This window comes from Temnothorax nylanderi, unplaced genomic scaffold (genome assembly GCF_030848795.1).
Source record: "Temnothorax nylanderi isolate EJ_2023f unplaced genomic scaffold, tnyl_v1.0 TNYL_tig0124_pilon, whole genome shotgun sequence".
NCBI classification, from domain to species: Eukaryota; Metazoa; Arthropoda; class Insecta; order Hymenoptera; family Formicidae; genus Temnothorax; species Temnothorax nylanderi.
This window is the reverse complement of record NW_027249186.1, coordinates 417,501-435,048: the sequence shown is the minus strand read 5'-3', so window position 1 is coordinate 435,048 and position 17,548 is coordinate 417,501. Positions and strand designations below refer to the sequence as shown.

The following is a 17,548-nucleotide window of genomic DNA, read 5'->3' as shown; positions in this document are numbered from 1 at the left end:
CATCTTGAAATGTAAACATTTTGTTGTATGTAAACATTTTGAGATAATGAGTTATTAAATTTATTCGTTGAAAAAATAAAAATAAAACATGGCTTTTTTGATTGATTTCGTATCTCTTAATTGTTAATCTAGTCTCTGTGCTTCATTTGATATGAAATTGTATAGTCGTTTTAGGAGAAAGTAATTCGAAAGAATAAGACCAAATTGTGAGCAATAAAAGCTTTGCAAATTTATTTCCAAACAATAACAATATTGTTGAAATGTAATGTTGGAGCAGTCAGATAAAGCGAGAATGTAATGTATCCTACATAATGAAGGAAGTTTGTGATGTATCACTCATCGAATCTATTCGTTCGTTTATCTTTCCGCTAGCATATTTTAGAGATGCAATTAACAGTTATTGCATGAATAAGAAAGTCGATACTTGTTAATTATAATTAAGTAATACCGTAATAATTATTACGATAAAAGTGCGCAAAACTTTAAAATAAAATCTTCTAATATTTTGCAGTCAATCTCACCATCAGCGAAAATGGTTGTGAGTTATAAAAGTTCTTCATATAGATCTAGCATCTGATTATTTAACTCCTTTCGGCAACTGCAAATTTTATACAAAATATTTCACCGGAAGAAATATTGACTATTGAGCAACAGATTCATAGCAGGCGTTGCGACCTTTTATCGATTTTCTTCTGAACGCTTATCATAACGAAACTTGATAGCTGTTCTCGGAACTTCTTCGGCAATCGATGATGTTGATTTCAAACGTAATCAAGATGAGACCAAACGTAAGCTGCTATTTCGCTGTGTTCGCGAACTTAGTCATAACAAACCAAATAGTATAACATTTACTTCGCCAGTGAATAATTAACAGTAAAGACTTTTTAATCGAACTTACTTTGACCAAAACCATACAATGATCGTACTGTCACAATAAAAAAAAATATAGTCAGTAGGGTCGATTTAAAAAGTTTTTACAGTCATAACGATTCCGAGAAGCCAATAGATCTATCGTTTCCGCTCGCTGTTGCCAAGGGTTCAAAGTTTCTGGTATATTTTTTGTTCATTTCGAGTATAAAAAATCACGGGACTTTCTTACGTCGGTCAATCATCAGTCAATTAATTGTCGTTAGTCATTATACCTACTTTTGGTCGCGAACAGTCTCCTGAGAAGGAAAATCGTCACTCATGTTTTGTTTATCTTTAATTAATTACAGTAGTGAAAATATCACAATGTTGCATGTCACATCTCAAGTAAGTACGTGGGCTTCAAGTGCTTCGTTGTATAATTTATATATGAAATATATATACATATGTGATAACAAGATAAAATTTTTACTGTGACATAATTTATGGAATTACGTTATATAAATTTTTTCAAAAACTAACATTTTAAAATATCTAAAAAACATGACATTATTTATAATCGTCAATAAATGATTGAAGGTATAAATTATTGTATATTGTTGAATTTATAGGCATCTGTTAAGTTTTTATTATCGATACTTATTGTTAGTTGAGAATAAATCTTATATCACGATTTAAATCGTTTTGGATTCAAATTCTCGTGATGGATCAAGCCATCCCAGGTAGCAAGACTCGTCATTTTGACGTCAATTGACGTCAAAAGTCTGTCATTTTGACGTCTTTTAACGTCATTTGACGTCAAAATGACGAGTGCTTGCTACCTGGGATAATAAATCGCTTGCGTATGAAAGATTCATTGAATTAATAAATTCAGCCTTTTGATGAATTTTCCTCGTGAGAAGAAGCGTTTGCGTCTAATATGCCAATGGAACATAGGGTAAACGTACATGAAATGCCATACAAAAAATGGCCATCGATATTCCCTCCACTTTGCCTCAATCCTGATTGGTCGAGTTAGCGGTCCAGGGGATCGATCATGTAACTTTTTCCCTAGCGCGAAAACGTGAAAAGTGAAAAGTTTTACACCATTGAACTTAATGGCAAAAATTTTTCCTTTTTACCTTTCCGCCCTAGGGATCTAGTTACATGATCGTTACTCTGAAAGAAACTCATACTGCTCGCAGTCTAGTATCTGTGGTGCTCACCGACTGCGTGTTCCTACATGTTCTCTCTTTCTTGATTTTTCATTTTATACGGATAAATTAAATCTACTTCGCCTAAACAGTGAGTACAAAAATCGATTAGTTTTTCCGATTAATCTTTAATTTAGCTTTCGTCAAATTTCCGTTAATTTCCTTTATTCGCTGTATTCGCTGTATTCATATATGTTCGACTTAATCGCTATTATGCATATCGATATATAAGATGGAAAATATATTATAAATAACATAAAAAATATACATTCTTGAAAATATTAGTCACTTAGAAAACGTAAGTGCAGCAAACATGAGCAATTTTTGCAATTTTTTTTGTTTCTTCTTTGTTACTAACGTGGTAAAAGAAAAGAACACGAAGCACGTGCTCACAATATATCAGATTTAGAAAGAAATTGTTTTTATATTTTATTTAAAAAACTTTAAGAAACTGTTTTTTGTTTAAAATATTTAATTATTTAATAATGACATACATATGTTGTTACAAATTAGTTTATATTTTCAAACACTAGCACATTATTACCTAACCTCAATTTCTTTTTTCACGAGACAGACTGCTTGTGCTATACTTATTGCTAGGGCACGTGGCATAGTAACACAGACAGTGCGCATATGCACTAGTGGCTCAGTTTCTTTCACAGACTTCTATATACCACTAGATTGCTCATTTCGCAGCCATTTTTGCTTCCAAGAATGGAGAATGTCATTTAATATTTTTTATACTCACATATACAAATATATATAAATACATATGCAAACATATACAAATCACGCGTAACAAATATATAAACTAAACTTCTCGCACATTTTATCTTTTCTTTTTTTCTCTACATCGTAAAAAGAAAAAAGGAAAGATGAGCCGCACAAGAAGTTCCGCTAAAAAGAACATATCTATTATCTATTTTCAGAATAGAATCAATGCTGGAAAACTTGTTTTCTCTTGCACAATGTTTCATGCAGGAATAAGCAAATTTTGAACAAGTTGATTGATTATCTCTAAATACTCCGATTATCATATATAATAATTATATGAAAATAATATGAGAATTATACGACCGTTATATGATATACAATCAAATAGATATACAATCAAAGATTAAACTAAAATCGCAATTTAATAGCGGCCCGAGCTGGATCTTGGTAGCCAAATTATTATATATATATATAGGGTTGTGTGGGGTGATGTGCAACATGGGGTGATGTGCAACGTTTCCGATTCCTGGTCTGCATGTCGACATTTGACAGAACCGCATACTGCCATGTGTTTGTGTCGACAGTACCTTGTTTTAAATAAATAACTCGCGAGATAGCACGCACCCTGGTTTGCTGTACGAAAAGCGAGTTAAATTTCTCGAGCTGAAAGTTTTTTTTGCTTTTCACATTCATAGTGATTTCGTGAATTGGTTTTAGTCATCTTATAGGTAAATATTTTTATATTGTTAGTTTTTCAAGTGCTTTTGATAATCCAAAACGATTTTGTGATTTCCTTACATTGTGTTGGTGTCACGCCAGTCCGCGCAAAATAGCGTGTTTGGGGTGATGTGCAACACTATCATTTGAAATGTGTCGACATGCAAGGTCGCAACTATTTTACTTGTGACAACTGCGATTCAGATGATGAAAAATAAAGTTTTTTGCGTTTTTCCTTTCATTATATTAATTTTTAAGCGATAAATAAATAAGAAATCAAATAAAATAATTTTGTGAAATTTCCATTTGTCAGAGGTCGATTACAACACAGTGAAATTTTTTGTTTACCAGATTTCGATTAATTTCTATTTAAGAAGCCCAAATTTAACATTTAAGTCGATTGATGTCGATATTCATGCATTTTTTACCTTAATTTTACCTGTGTTGCACATCACCCCAAGAAAATTTGAAAATGCTAAAACAGACGTTTTTGAAAACTCGAAAAATTTTTAGAAAAAATTTAAAATTTTGAAAATCTAATCACGCAGAATTTTAGTATTTTCCTTCCTCTACATTATACAGCCATGATATATTCAAGAATTTGATTTTTGGATATGTTTTCCGAGCAACGAAAAAAAGTGTTGCACATTACCCCACACAACCCTACTAATATATGTGTATATATATATATATATATATATATATACATATTTTTTTTTCCGTGTATTACACATAACTTTTCCAATAATAAGTAAACTGCGCGCCGACTAGATTTGTCAGACTTATAATTAACACAGTTCCCGTTGGAGCAAAATCTCCTCTCTCCCCGCAATTAAATCGATTCGATTCAATCATTAAATAAAGAAATTATTGTGAAAAATATTACCTCAGCCAGGATTCGAACCTGGAACCTCCCACATTCCGTGAAGGGTGTAACGTACCAATTTGACTACTGAAGCATATGGGTAATATTTATCACAATAACCGGTTAACAGTAAATTGAACGTCTTTTTCAAGCGATGTAAATAAACAATAATTATAATTATATAAATCGAAATTATCTTTACTTCCTTCTCAATAGAAATAAAAATATACAAAATTGATTCACTAATCTCAAGAAGCATTATTGAAAATTGTTAATTACAGTTATTTGATAAAATTAATTTTGATTGCACTAGACGCGCTAATTACCGTTCGGCTAAATAAAGTTTGTATGCTGTATTTTAATAAACGGACAAAAGTGTGCTACTTTTGAATGTCAATACTTATAATGCAAAAGCAAGCAAAACAATTTATACTATATAATGTTTAAAGATTATATATATTATATAATTATAATAGATAAAATTAATTATATAATTATAATAAATGTAAAGTATTATATAATGCAGCATTTTAGCGTTTTTATGCCAAAAAATGGCAAGGATTATAACCTTCATATCTTTTATCTGCTTTCAGAGAAAGAATATGACATTCCATTATTCATTTGAGAGTGAGAGTTTGAGTAAATATCCCTATATCGGCAGGGTCTCAACAGAAGAGGAAAATCCTGTTGACTTTATCTATCAATTTGTGAAGCATAAAAATTATGATTGTATCAATAATCTCGTCACACTTCAAACTTTACATTACATACATGGGGCACCTACCAAATTTCCAAAATATGGAGATTTTTCAGAAACATTAATTATGGTATGCGTATATTTCGCGGGATTATTGTCCTGTAGAAGTAATCACAATTTAACATTATGCTACAAGATTTTGTAGTATTTGACACATTTTGACATTTCAATATTTTAATACAGAGAACTTATGATTTCGATATCTCATTATCTTCATTGCCTGCAAACATTGAACTACCTGATAAAAGTATACCATGGCATGAAAAAGATATCAAACACATCAATCATCTGGGTATGTAATATTTTAATTGATAAATAAAATATTATTAAAAAAGAAACGTTTCCATTGGGAAGAAATCATAATTATACTTTCTACTTTATAGAAATCGAGTTTCATGAAGCTGTATATCCAATCAGAGTCTCTATATACGAAGTATATAATCCTGGAAACATAATTAAAATTTGGGCTCAAGATTCTTCAAATGATCGGTGGATTTTATTGTGGGATGGATCGCCTCAGATTGTGCCTCCGATATCAAGACTATTTTCCCCATCTTTACAGCTGTGTAACTTTAAAACCAACATACTCAAACTAGAATTTAAGCGCAGTATATTAGACTACACAAAGCTAGACGCTGTGATGCTTATCGGAACGTCAGAATTGATCCTTCCCAGAAATCCTGAAGAGAGTTTAACTGATCTATTAAAAAGACTTAACTGCATGTATTCTCACCATGAGGATGTCCATAATCTAACAGCAAATTACGAAAATGCACATTTGGATATTGACCATCTTCAAAAGAATTTTCCTGAACACTGTATTATTTGTAAAAGGTATTACATTTGTCAACATTAAGGACGTTCTCCGGTCCTTATACTAGAGAAAATCGATTTTCTTAGGATTTTCTTGAAACTGTGAATATACGTTAATTTAGGTGTGCTTTATGCGTGGTATAAATTTCAGTACCTCTCTTCCGGTATAAAAAATAAAGATACTGAGCCTCAAAGTTTCAACTTTTACTAATGAAAAGGTTTTCCAGGCCAAACGGTAAGAGATACGAGGTTGGCCAAGAGGACCAAAGTTGCTCCTCTCGTCGAGTTCTATAAGGAAAAAATGCCAAAACTAAAAAAAAATTAAAATTAAATTTTTTTTTTGAAACTTTGAGGCTCAGTATCTTTATTTTTTATACCGGAAGAGGTACTGAAATTTATACCACGCATAAAGCACACCTAAATTAACGTATATTCACAGTTTCAAGAAAATCCTAAGAAAATCGATTTTCTCTAGTATAAGGACCGGAGAACGTCCTTAAGTAGGTAGCAAAACGTGAGTGTGCAAATCATTGCTGAAAACAGTTTATGTATTGTTGCCACAAACATTACGTAAAAACGAATGAAATCGTAGCTCTATAGAATTCATATTTATGGTGCTTTGCAGCAAAAATGTGTTGTTTCCATCAATAATATTTAAATTATATAGCCAATGGAGCTTCCGGGCGTAAACTGTTGCTACCAAAATATAACAAATAATGAATAGACTATTGCTTGAAACAAATTCAATACTGTTGCTGAGCATTTACAGACGCAGCTTTACGTGTTGTTTGTACAAACATTCGTCACGAATTTACGCACATATTTCGTAAATATAACTGACGTTTTGCTATCTGGGAATTCAATCTTTCTTTATTCTGTTAATAATAAAAATAAATTTGTTCCGACATTATTTGCAGCGATGTAGAAAACAGTTTTCATAAGAATAATTTCGGGAATGAAAAGACATCTGTACTTCTTAGGAAGGTAATCCCTGATTATATGAATCGTATATAGATGAATCCAAAGAGCCATCACCTGACAGTTTTTCTGCGCTTTCTGTAAAGTAGGGGAGACCGGGGCTAAACAGTCTGGTTTTTTTCGGTGCCGATTTTTATCAACAAAATAAATAATTGAAGTTAAATGTGGTATACCACTGTAAAGAGTGAACCTTTAGCTACAAAATTTATTAAGGAAATTTTTATCTACGTCGCTTTGTTTAACCGGTATAGAGCAAAAACGACAACGGTGGAAAAATTGAAATCTCAAAAATGCCGGGGCTAATCGGTCCCCCCCCGGGGGCTAATCGGTCACACTGCATTTTCAATACATATACGTACATCTAATCCTGAAAAATGATAGGATACATTTGAATAATTGTTTTTTAAGAGAAAAATATAAAAATTTATTTAAAATTTTTATGCGAAACATTATTAAAAAATAATTGTTTTACCTATTCCATAAAACAATTTAGGCACGTGAATACAGAGGTTAACCAAATCGTAAACTCCCCAACGGCACGTCACATTGTCAACGCGGGCAACCACGGGGAACACGCGTGACGGCGTTCCGGTGCCATAGGATCAGCGCGGACCCTCGAGCAACATAACCAAGCCGCGTTTCTCGCGGGGGAGCGATAAATAGCGACAGGGGGGTTGGAAAAGCTCGCGGTGGAGCGCGACCATTTTACCGACTCGACGGCGTCCTCGCGCCGATTCCTCGACGCGCCGACGACGACGACGACGACGGCCACGACCACCACGACGACGACGGCCACGACCACCACGACGACGACGGCCACGACCACCACGACGACAACGGCCACGACCACCACGACGACGACCACCACGACGACGACGACGATGACGACGATGACCACCACCGACACCACCACCACTACAACGGCGGCGACAATGACGCCGAGACGATGCGGCGAACGCTGGACGATGCGGTCGCACGCGCGATTGTCACTGACACAAGGACCAACAACAACAATTTACCGCGGTCGGGAGTCGGGACGATCTACCGCGCGCGCGGCATGTCAACTCTCGCACGGAAATCGCGGGATCTCAGAGCCGTGCCGTGCCTCGCCGTACCTCGCCGACGTGCCGTGAGCGCGAGCGATCTCGAAAACAACGGTCCGCCATCTTTTCGGTCGGCCAAAACACCCGTTTTGCGACGATACGTGCGTACCATTTCCCTCTTACACAAACTGACGCACGTGCAAGGGAAGACAGAATCACGCTCGAGGGAAACCTAACCTGAAATCGCCGTGAGCTGAAGTCGTGCGCCCGACGCGCCACAGTGATGAGATTAGCCCGATTAGCCCCGGGTGCTTGTAGACTGATTAGCCCCAAACACAAGTTTCAGGTTTGATCGCCCATGAAATATTAGACATCAACGATAATGAAAAAACTACACTGGATTCGTGTTCAGCATGCATTACTCTTTATAATCACGTACTTCGAGATTTGGAGAGCAAATATTATTGCAGATATTACAAAATTTCCACGCGCAGAAAATTTCACTTTCACCTTCCGAAAACACGTTTGCCCTCGTAAAAATCATAACACGGCAGGTAACCTGCCGAAACTCCGTTGGTCACATGGGTACCATAAGCAGCGTTTACAGTGTTAATAGCGAGTTCGCACAATATACAGGTTTCGAGATATTTGATTAGACGTATTTACCCCGTAGACTTTTTAGCCCCGGTCTCCCCTATTCTAAGAAGTCTATTTCTCATAAGAATATTTATTTCAATGTTATCTCATGTACTAAAGTTTTGTGTTTTATCTTTTGCAGGATGAAGTAATTCTAGAAATATTAAAGCACTTAGACTTGAAGACGTTATGCCTTATGAACCAAGTAAATAAGCGCTTCAATGATTTAACACGGGACCCTCTACTATATAGTATACACGTTTGAACATGCAAAATATCTGTTGTCCTATTAATTTTTATAATATACTTTGCTACTTTACACCTAAATGTAAATATTTGCAACAATTAGATCTTACATTAAGCAACTTTTCTTCTTCGCATTTCGTGCAATTTCTTGAGAATTGCGGCAGGCATTTAACGCACTTACGATTCATTGAATGCAGATCTGTCGGCAATGATGTCCTATTCAAAATTTCAGAGATATGCAAAAATTTGAAAGGTATATATATATATATATAAAGATTATACAAATATCAAAATTATTGTCAAGTTGCATATATGCGACCAATACATTTTTTTTTAGAGTTGGTGCTGGAGGGACATTTTGATAATGAAGGACTTTCATGTCTCGAAAATCTAGAGAGCCTGGAACTGTTGAAACTTAAAACAACACTTTATAATATAGAAGTTCAATGTTTTTGCAAAATACTGCAAAAAAATAAACGGATGCGTGAATTATATTTGCACTGTTGTCTACTTATGGGGGATACCAGTGACTCCCCAGTCGACACCGTTGCAATAGAGTTAGGAAATTCGTGTCGGGACTTGCAAATAATAGATTTATATGAAACAAGTGCAATTACATCGAAGGGTATTAATTCCCTTGCTGACTGTAAGAATTTACGAACAGTGGATCTTGGGGAAATGTATGTGCTACATTTTCTTTCGAAATATGTATTACGTATTCTTTATTAAAATTTGTTTCTCTTGCAAGATTCTTGAAAAAGTTACTTCAATTTTATTTTTGTGATTGAAGTTCTGTAATAATTATATAATTCTTGTTACAGATACGACTTGGATGAAGACTTGGATGATAGCTTGAGCAGATTGCTTTCCTCCTGTCAACTGCTGGAAGACATATGGTTGAGTAATATTGTCCTCACTGATCGCAATTTGAAATTACTAGCGGAGTGCAAAAACTTGAAACGTTTATATCTGGACGACGTGGAATTTGTAACACCTGAAAATGTTTCCATTATTCTCGAGCAATGTCCTAAATTGCAACAGTTCCAGCTCCTGGACCACTCTATTAGCCCCTACTTGATTAGCCAATGGAAGAAAAGTCATCCACATGTGTTAACCGGGGAAGTATATACGTGAATATTTCTATCGAATTTGATTCAAAACCCCCCATAGAAAGTTATTTATACTATCGGCATAAGTGTCAGTTCAACAAAGTACAACCGATTTGAGAGTAAGTGTGTTTAAATTCTTACTAAAATACAATATAGATGTCATTACCAAATAAAATAAACAGAGACTTATAGATTATTCTTCGAAATTCGACATAAAAACCAGTAGAAAACGCATGCTATTCAAAATGATACAAATTATTAAAATCTCGTCAGTAAATTTCTTCTTATAACTTATTAATAGCAGCTTATTCTGACTGTTTGATTGAATCTGTTTATATCTAATAGGTATGTTTGTTTTTTGATTATTCTGGCTAGGCCAACGAAATGTCACAAAGTCTTTAGATACATACATACGGACATTTTATAAAATTACGATTTTCCGACGTTTTAGAACATTCTGAACACATTGGCATCAAAAACTAGAAAAACAATTTTTTCTTCGGTCTTTTCTACCTTTATTTTATATATAATTCTTTAAAATTTGGTTGATTAGACTTAGCTTTATATGCGATTAAAGGTCCATGTACGAAGTTTATGAAAATATAGCTTCTTCTATGAGGAAGCAAAAAATATAAAACTTATTAAACGTGCTAATTTAGCGAATTTTGTATTATCGTCTTTTGTCAATTTCGTATATCTGGCATATTAGTATTACATAATTTCAATTTTATTACACTGAGAAAAAAAAGCTGTTGTGCTTCAATTAAAGTGCTATCACGGGGTGCCAGAAACATAAGTAGTTTATTAAATTGTATTATTATTAGACCCAATATCTGGATTATTAAATCAATAATTTAATTATTGGTTTAATAATCCATATATCGCGTCTAACAATAATACAATTGAATAAATTACTTATGTTTTTGGCACCCCGTGATAGCACTTTAATTGAAGCAACAGCTCTTTTTTCTCAGTGTATAATTTCTCTTACAATTTTTTATTGAAATAATTTCATTATAATTGATATTACATATAATTAAGTCATTATACACATACACACATATTTTTAATATACTTTAGAACTACACATTATGTAATAAATAAAAAAGTTATTACATATAATTAGTAATAAGACAATTAAATAATGTAATATTATATAATATTACGTATAGCTATATATATTCAGGATTTATAATTCAAATTTTTGACATACATAATCTATATGTATATATGTATAATTAACACATTATATTTTCAAATTATAATCTTTCCGTGTTTCTAGTCTCTACCCACCCGAACTTCTCTGTCAATGTATTTGACCTACCTATTCATATTTTTATAACCTATCCATATCCTATTTACCTATCGCATCATATATTTCCTACCTACCTGTATTCATTAGTTTATTTATTAGTTTATTTAATTTATTGTTTAAGTTATTAGTATTAATTAGTCGCGACCGCGAGTACCCGAGATTAGGGAAGTATATATTAAAAATTTCAATAGTTTAAAAGATTTTAAGTTCGCGACTAAGATTAAACTGAAGACGTCATCACTTTTCTGTCTCCGCGATTACATGCACATACATATATGTGCAAGAAATATTATCTTACATGTATGTATTACGTTACATTTTGGTGGTGTTGAACACCAACCTACCTTGTGTAGATCCTTTTTCTCTTATTTCTTCTGGCCAGTTTAACCTTACCCTTTTTCTGGCCAAATCCATTCTGGCGGCAAAGCCAGAGACAGGAAGGAGAAATACTCCTTCTATTGCCGGCTGATTACAGCCGGCAGATAAACGCAATAATTTTACGGTCTTTCCCGAAACACGACCGCGTCGCGAAGGACCATTCATATATAGCAATTAAATTAATTAATTATTGAATTACTAACGTCTAAAATTTACTTACTATCTTATATAATATATTCTAATTTACATACGTGATAATTTCTTCGATTATGAACAAAAAAGATATTAATTAGTCAGAAGCTCTTAATTAAAAAAAAAGCTTTTAATCAACTGCGTATAATTCAAACTGTACTCGCGAACAACAGAAATTTTACTTTAAATGTAGATAGTACAAGCATGCAGAACTTTAATAAAAATGCGAAATAAATGAGTAACAATTGATAAACGATTGAGAAAATCTAAGGCCCATATTTTCGATTTATCGTTTCGAATATCGAGTCTCGCCTCAAGTAGGTGAGAAATAAAGAATTAATGATGTGAGATCCGAAAGGAATAATAAATTTCAAACATAATATTGCTAATATTTCGTGCACTTGAACGAACATAATTTAAATTTCGATAGCTACATCTCGTACTATATATTACATATATTGTACGTAATCCTTCCAAAATTATCTTATGGTGTATTAAAATTAAATATTATATTTCTCAAATACAAAAATTTAAAGTAATGCGAAATTGATCGAGTTTAAAAAGTAATCGCTACAAAAAATTTTTCTGTTTCACGAGATGACATTTACTTATATTGGATCTCACGTCATATCACTTTAAAGTGGTATAAAGGCAGTTATCAATACATATGGGCAGACTGTAAAAGTTTAGGCTATATAATTGGCACGTTATAAAAACAAATAATTTCAATTAATGATCGTGAACACAAACATAATTTTTTAAAACAAATTACATGGAATATGTCAAATAGATTATACTAAATGACTGTAAAATATTGCAAGACATTCCCTTTATTTTCGTTCGTAGTATTTGCATTACTGAACATATCTCTAATTGTAAGCATATATATATATTACGTTTTTGCGCCAATTTATGTAATATTTAATACTGAATGACATTTTGGAAGAGGGAAGATAAGAGAATAAAACTAAGTGTTTGTTACTCAGTAACAAATTGCTAATGTTCTATTATTGCAATACTATAAATATACACATATAATTGTATTTATTTATTTACCTACTTATATTTTATATATATATTTTTGTTTAATTTGATATATAACTATTTAATTTATTCTACGAAGGCATGCATATATATAATAAATGGATTATGTGATTGATCCAGGATTAAATATTAAATCCTAATATGTTACAGTCAATCCATTTTAAGGTAGTGGATCTATGCAATGTAATATATGTAATAATTTATTGTTGTAATTTGACAAAAGCATCTCTGCAATATATTTAATGTAATTGTAGATCCGTATAGATCCATTACCTCAATTATAAAAATTTGATACGCAACAGCGGAGTTATTCTGCAACGTCGCTACGAATGGGAATTAAATAAGGTAAAACATATTTTACTTGATTAGTTAATTTTATTTAATAGATATATATATCTATATATATAAAGGAAGATGTCCTGACTGACTCACTCACTCACTCACTCACTCACTCATCAACGCCCAGCCCAAACTCCTGAATCGAATTTTCACCAAAAGTATATGAAATAGGGGTAGAATTTTCCGGGGAGTGCCACTATGTGTATAGTTTTTCGTTACCGATTTCCTGGAAACCGGTTTTTTTAATTTTTCTAATTTTTCGAGAAATAATTGACCGAATCTCAAACTCCTGAACCGAATTTTTACCAAAAGTATATGAAATAGGGGTAGAATTTTCCGGGGAGTGCCACTATGTGTATAGTTTTTTGTTATCGATTTTCTAGAAACCGGTTTTTCTAATTTTTCTATTTTTTCGGGAAATAATTGACCGAATCTCAAAGAATTATAGATTAAACAGGGGTAGAATTTTCTGGGGAGTGCTATAAAGTGTATAATTTTTCGTTACCGATCTTTTTGGAAGCCGGTAACGAAATTTTTTCAATTTTTCGGGAATTAATTGACCGAATCTTAAAGAATTGTATATGAAGTAGGGGTAGAATTTTCCGGGGAGCGCCATGATGTGTATAGTTTTTGTTACTGATCTTTTTGGAAACTGATTTTTATAATTTTTCCAATTTTTTGGGAAATAATTGATTGAATCTCAAAGAATTATACATGAAGTAGGGGTAGAGGGAAAGGGAGAGAGGGAGAGAGAGAGAGAGGGGAGAGAGAGAGAGAGAGAGAGAGAGAGAGAGAGAGAGAGAGAGAGAGAGAGAGAGAGAGAGAGAGAGAGAGAGAGAGAGAGAGAGAGAGAGAGAGAGAGAGAGAGAGAGAGAGAGAGAGAGAGAGAGAGAGAGAGAGAGAGAGAGAGAGAGAGAGAGAGAGAGAGAGAGAGAGAGAGAGAGAGAGAGAGAGAGAGAGAGAGAGAGAGAGAGAGAGAGAGAGAGAGAGAGAGAGAGAGAGAGAGAGAGAGAGAGAGAGAGAGAGAGAGAGAGAGAGAGAGAGACTATTTGCGTGTCTTATTACATATGTCCTCCGGGGCGAAGCCCGGGTAACCAGCTAGTATATATATATATATATATATATATGTGATTTCTCTGCCCAGTGCTCTGAATGTTATGTGATTTTTGCTCAGTGCTCTGAATGTCATCTAGTCATACATATCATGCTTTGATACAAGGAACGTAAAAAAGAGCAGGAAAAGAAAAGAACAAACAGAAGAGACATATTCAAGCTTTGTCTTTTAATCTGGACGAAGACAATGCCGAAAAATCCCCGCAATCAGAAAATGAGCAATCCGATGGCCTCGCGATTAAGAAGATTAAGAAAAATCCAGATGTAGATACAAGTTTCTTGCCAGATAAGGAAAAGGTGGAGGAGGAAAATAAACTTAAGGAAGAATTGAGGCAAGAATGGGCTAGAAAGCAGAACGCGTGGAAGGAAGAAGAAATTGAGATCACATTCAGTTATTGGGATGGATCTGGCTATCGTCGGAGTGTTATAATGAAGAAAGGTGAATGTCTCAGTGATTTAGAGAATTTTTAAGTTATTAAAATACTCCAGTGTCACTTTTGGAGTAACATTGGCGTGATATATAATGTTCTACTGCATAAATTAAATTTTCACATACAGGTAATTCTATCTATCAGCTTCTTCAGAGATGTTTAGAGAAGTTCTGAAGCGTGAATTCAGCGAGCTTAAAACAGTAATGGCAGATCAGTTAATGTATGTCAAGGAGGATCTTTCTTATATTACCGCACCATTATACGTTTTACGATTTTATTCACGGAAAAAAAAGATTAGCTACTATAGCTAAAATAAGTCGTAATATATGGATAACTAACATTTTTTGCAGCGAGAACAAAAGGTTTTGCTACTATTGCTAAACTTTAGCTCTCGCTGCAAAAAATATAGCTCTTGCTGCAAAAAAATTAGTTATCCCTATTTTACGACTAAATTTAGCTAAATTTTTTTCCGTGTTGTAACTAAGGTAAAGAGATACTAAATGATAAAACTTATGAAGCAATATCACAATGTTGGCATGTTATTTTAATGTATGTAATATTGCGATTAGGCACGAGGAAAAAGCGAACCTCTGTTCACATTTGACGTTCACGATGATATTCGTGTTATGCACGATGCTTCTGTCGAAACCGAGGAATCACATGCCGGAAAAATTTTACTTAGGTATTTATCATTAAAAGAATACTTTGTATAATTCTCTTTTATGTTATTTCTCATTAGATTATGGTACGAGAGGAACAAACACATTTTTCCAGCGAGTAGATGGGAACCTTTTGATCCAACGAAAAGTTACGACAAGTATATACAGTGTCGGATAAAAATAGGAAGAAAGATAAAATCTGATAAACTTAGATTCAACGAATTGTCCAATTTCGTTTAAACGATTCAGATTCAAAGGACTGTAATTTAATAGAGCTACATAATCGAGTAAATGAATTAAATATTATCACATAACTGAATGAATTAAAATCACAGTCCTTAAAAATACAATGTAGCTACAATATATATACATTGTATATATATATATATATATATGTATATATATTGTAATATATATATATATATTACAATCTGTTGTATAATGAATATCAATTGTACGATGAAACAAAGTTATTTATCTGGTTATAATATTTACAGTCCTTTGAATCTGAATCCTTTAAACGAAATTGGACAATTCGTTGAATCTAAGTTTATCAGATTTTATCTTTCTTCCTATTTTTATCCGACACTGTATACTTGTCGTAACTTTTCGTTGGATCAAAAGGTTCCCATCTACTCGCTGGAAAAATGTGTTTGTTCCTCTTGTACCATGATCTAATAATAAGAAAAAATAAAAAAATAACATAAAAGAGAATTATACAAAGTATTCTTTTAATGATAAATACCTAAGTAAAACTTTTCCGGCATGTGATTCCTCAATTTCAACAGAAGCATCGTGCATAACACGAATATCATCGTGAACGTCAAATGTGAACAGAGGCCCGCTCTTTCCTCGTGCTTATAGATATCCATTAACAGGTGGTACTTATGGTCGGCAGTCCAGACTCCGGAAAATCGCATTTTGCAAAGAATTATCTAAAGGAATACGGATACGTCAACAGAGACACTTTAGGCAGCTGGCAGAAGTGCATTGCCGCAGTCCAACAATACTTGAATCAAGGAAAAAGTATAGTTATAGACAATACCAATCCCGATCCAGCTTCGAGAAAGAGATACATTGAGATAGCCAAGAAGCGCAATGTCTCGGTCAGATATTTCGTCATGACAAGTATAGAACACGCGAAACATAATAATAAGATAATCGGAAATTAACATTAACCGTCATCGTGTGAAAGAATCGTATGAAGTGATGTTTCCGAAAATTCTAATCGATTTATTATTATATTACAGTTTCGCGAGTTGACTGATCCAAGCCACATTCCAATCAACGAGATTATTATCAACTCCTACATGTAAGTAGATTTTAGATATATACATCTCTACTCAAAATTATTTATCTTTGGATATGTAATTATACTTTGATGTTACTCCTTTGCAGGTAAATGGTTGACAGAAGCTTACAATGTGGTACAAAATTGTTCCTTAAAGGGAGTTGCTGCCCAAACTCAGATTGAAGGTCGCATTCAAACTAATATTTATGCAACTGTTTATTTTATGATACAAAATTATGAGGTAAGTAGTTATTATTATCCAATCTTCGAGAATCTCTTTGCAGATGCGCAAATTAATTGAAATTAATTGATTTTTTTAAAGCTAATTTCCCTTACTGAAGAACTGGTAATGAACGGACATGCTGAACAAGTAGCATGGAACCAGATGAGTGAAGCCAGAAACACTTGAATCCATCTGTACATAAGAGTTGTCAAGAAACTCTACAATTTTCACGCATAATCCGCGATTCTTAGTCAGTATGGACTAGAGTTTAATACAATCGCCATTGATGATCCCCTTTAATCGCGTCAAAATTGATTATTTCGCTTTTTGACTTCGTTCTTTACTCATGTTGTAAAATAGTTTTCCGATTGTGTAGAATATTTTTATTTAGAAAGAAAGAAATTTATAAAGATTGCTATATTGATCGTAGAGTAGAGAAAACAATAAAACTTAACATTTTACAAAGTAGTGTCACATTTAAACTAGAACATTGTATCGAATAACTCAGACGAATTAGGAAATTCGTTTCTACGTGACTTATATATCTATTTCTGATTGGGGACGATTCGAGAACTCATTGAAATAATTTAATTTCTTTTCACGTTTAAATTTAGGTCACCGTAGA

At 33.3% G+C, this 17,548-nt stretch overlaps 2 protein-coding genes across 4 annotated transcripts in view; both read left to right on the top strand.

Moving 5' to 3' along the window:
• The first annotated feature begins 2,059 nt into the window (after window positions 1-2,059).
• On the top strand, window positions 2,060-10,554 carry LOC139776615 (F-box/LRR-repeat protein 4-like). 3 transcript variants are annotated; one of them, XM_071713421.1, is made up of 8 exons: window positions 2,060-2,151; window positions 4,950-5,183; window positions 5,297-5,405; window positions 5,497-5,947; window positions 6,844-6,984; window positions 8,726-9,082; window positions 9,167-9,509; window positions 9,651-10,554. In XM_071713421.1, exons 6-8 carry the CDS (start codon window positions 8,851-8,853, stop codon window positions 9,961-9,963), a joined length of 888 nt encoding a protein of 295 aa, XP_071569522.1. In that variant the 5' UTR covers window positions 2,060-2,151; window positions 4,950-5,183; window positions 5,297-5,405; window positions 5,497-5,947; window positions 6,844-6,984; window positions 8,726-8,850; the 3' UTR covers window positions 9,964-10,554. The 3 variants fall into 2 exon arrangements, with proteins under 3 accessions (XP_071569521.1, XP_071569522.1, XP_071569523.1); XM_071713420.1 differs by having other exon boundaries at window positions 6,844-6,910.
• Window positions 10,555-15,990: 5,436 nt separating this feature from the next.
• The window catches only part of LOC139776620 (bifunctional polynucleotide phosphatase/kinase-like), a 1,575-nt gene continuing 17 nt past the window's right edge, over window positions 15,991-17,548 (top strand). Inside the window, exons 1-3 of the mRNA XM_071713426.1 lie at window positions 15,991-16,515; window positions 16,660-16,721; window positions 16,808-17,548. The exon at window positions 16,808-17,548 is cut by the window's right edge and continues 17 nt beyond it. Coding sequence (XP_071569527.1) covers window positions 16,297-16,515; window positions 16,660-16,721; window positions 16,808-16,811 — 285 coding nt within the window. The 5' untranslated portion in view covers window positions 15,991-16,296 and the 3' untranslated portion in view covers window positions 16,812-17,548. The remainder of the gene's footprint in view (window positions 16,516-16,659; window positions 16,722-16,807) is intronic.

Bases quoted from the DNA above. Each gene is read 5' to 3' on its own strand.
- LOC139776615 (XM_071713420.1), top strand. From the start codon at position 4,959: ATGACATTCCATTATTCATTTGAGAGTGAGAGTTTGAGTAAATATCCC. The intron at 5,184-5,296 runs GTATGCGTATAT...ATTTTAATACAG, and splicing joins TTTCAGAAACATTAATTATG to AGAACTTATGATTTCGATAT. The intron at 5,406-5,496 runs GTATGTAATATT...TCTACTTTATAG, and splicing joins CAAACACATCAATCATCTGG to AAATCGAGTTTCATGAAGCT.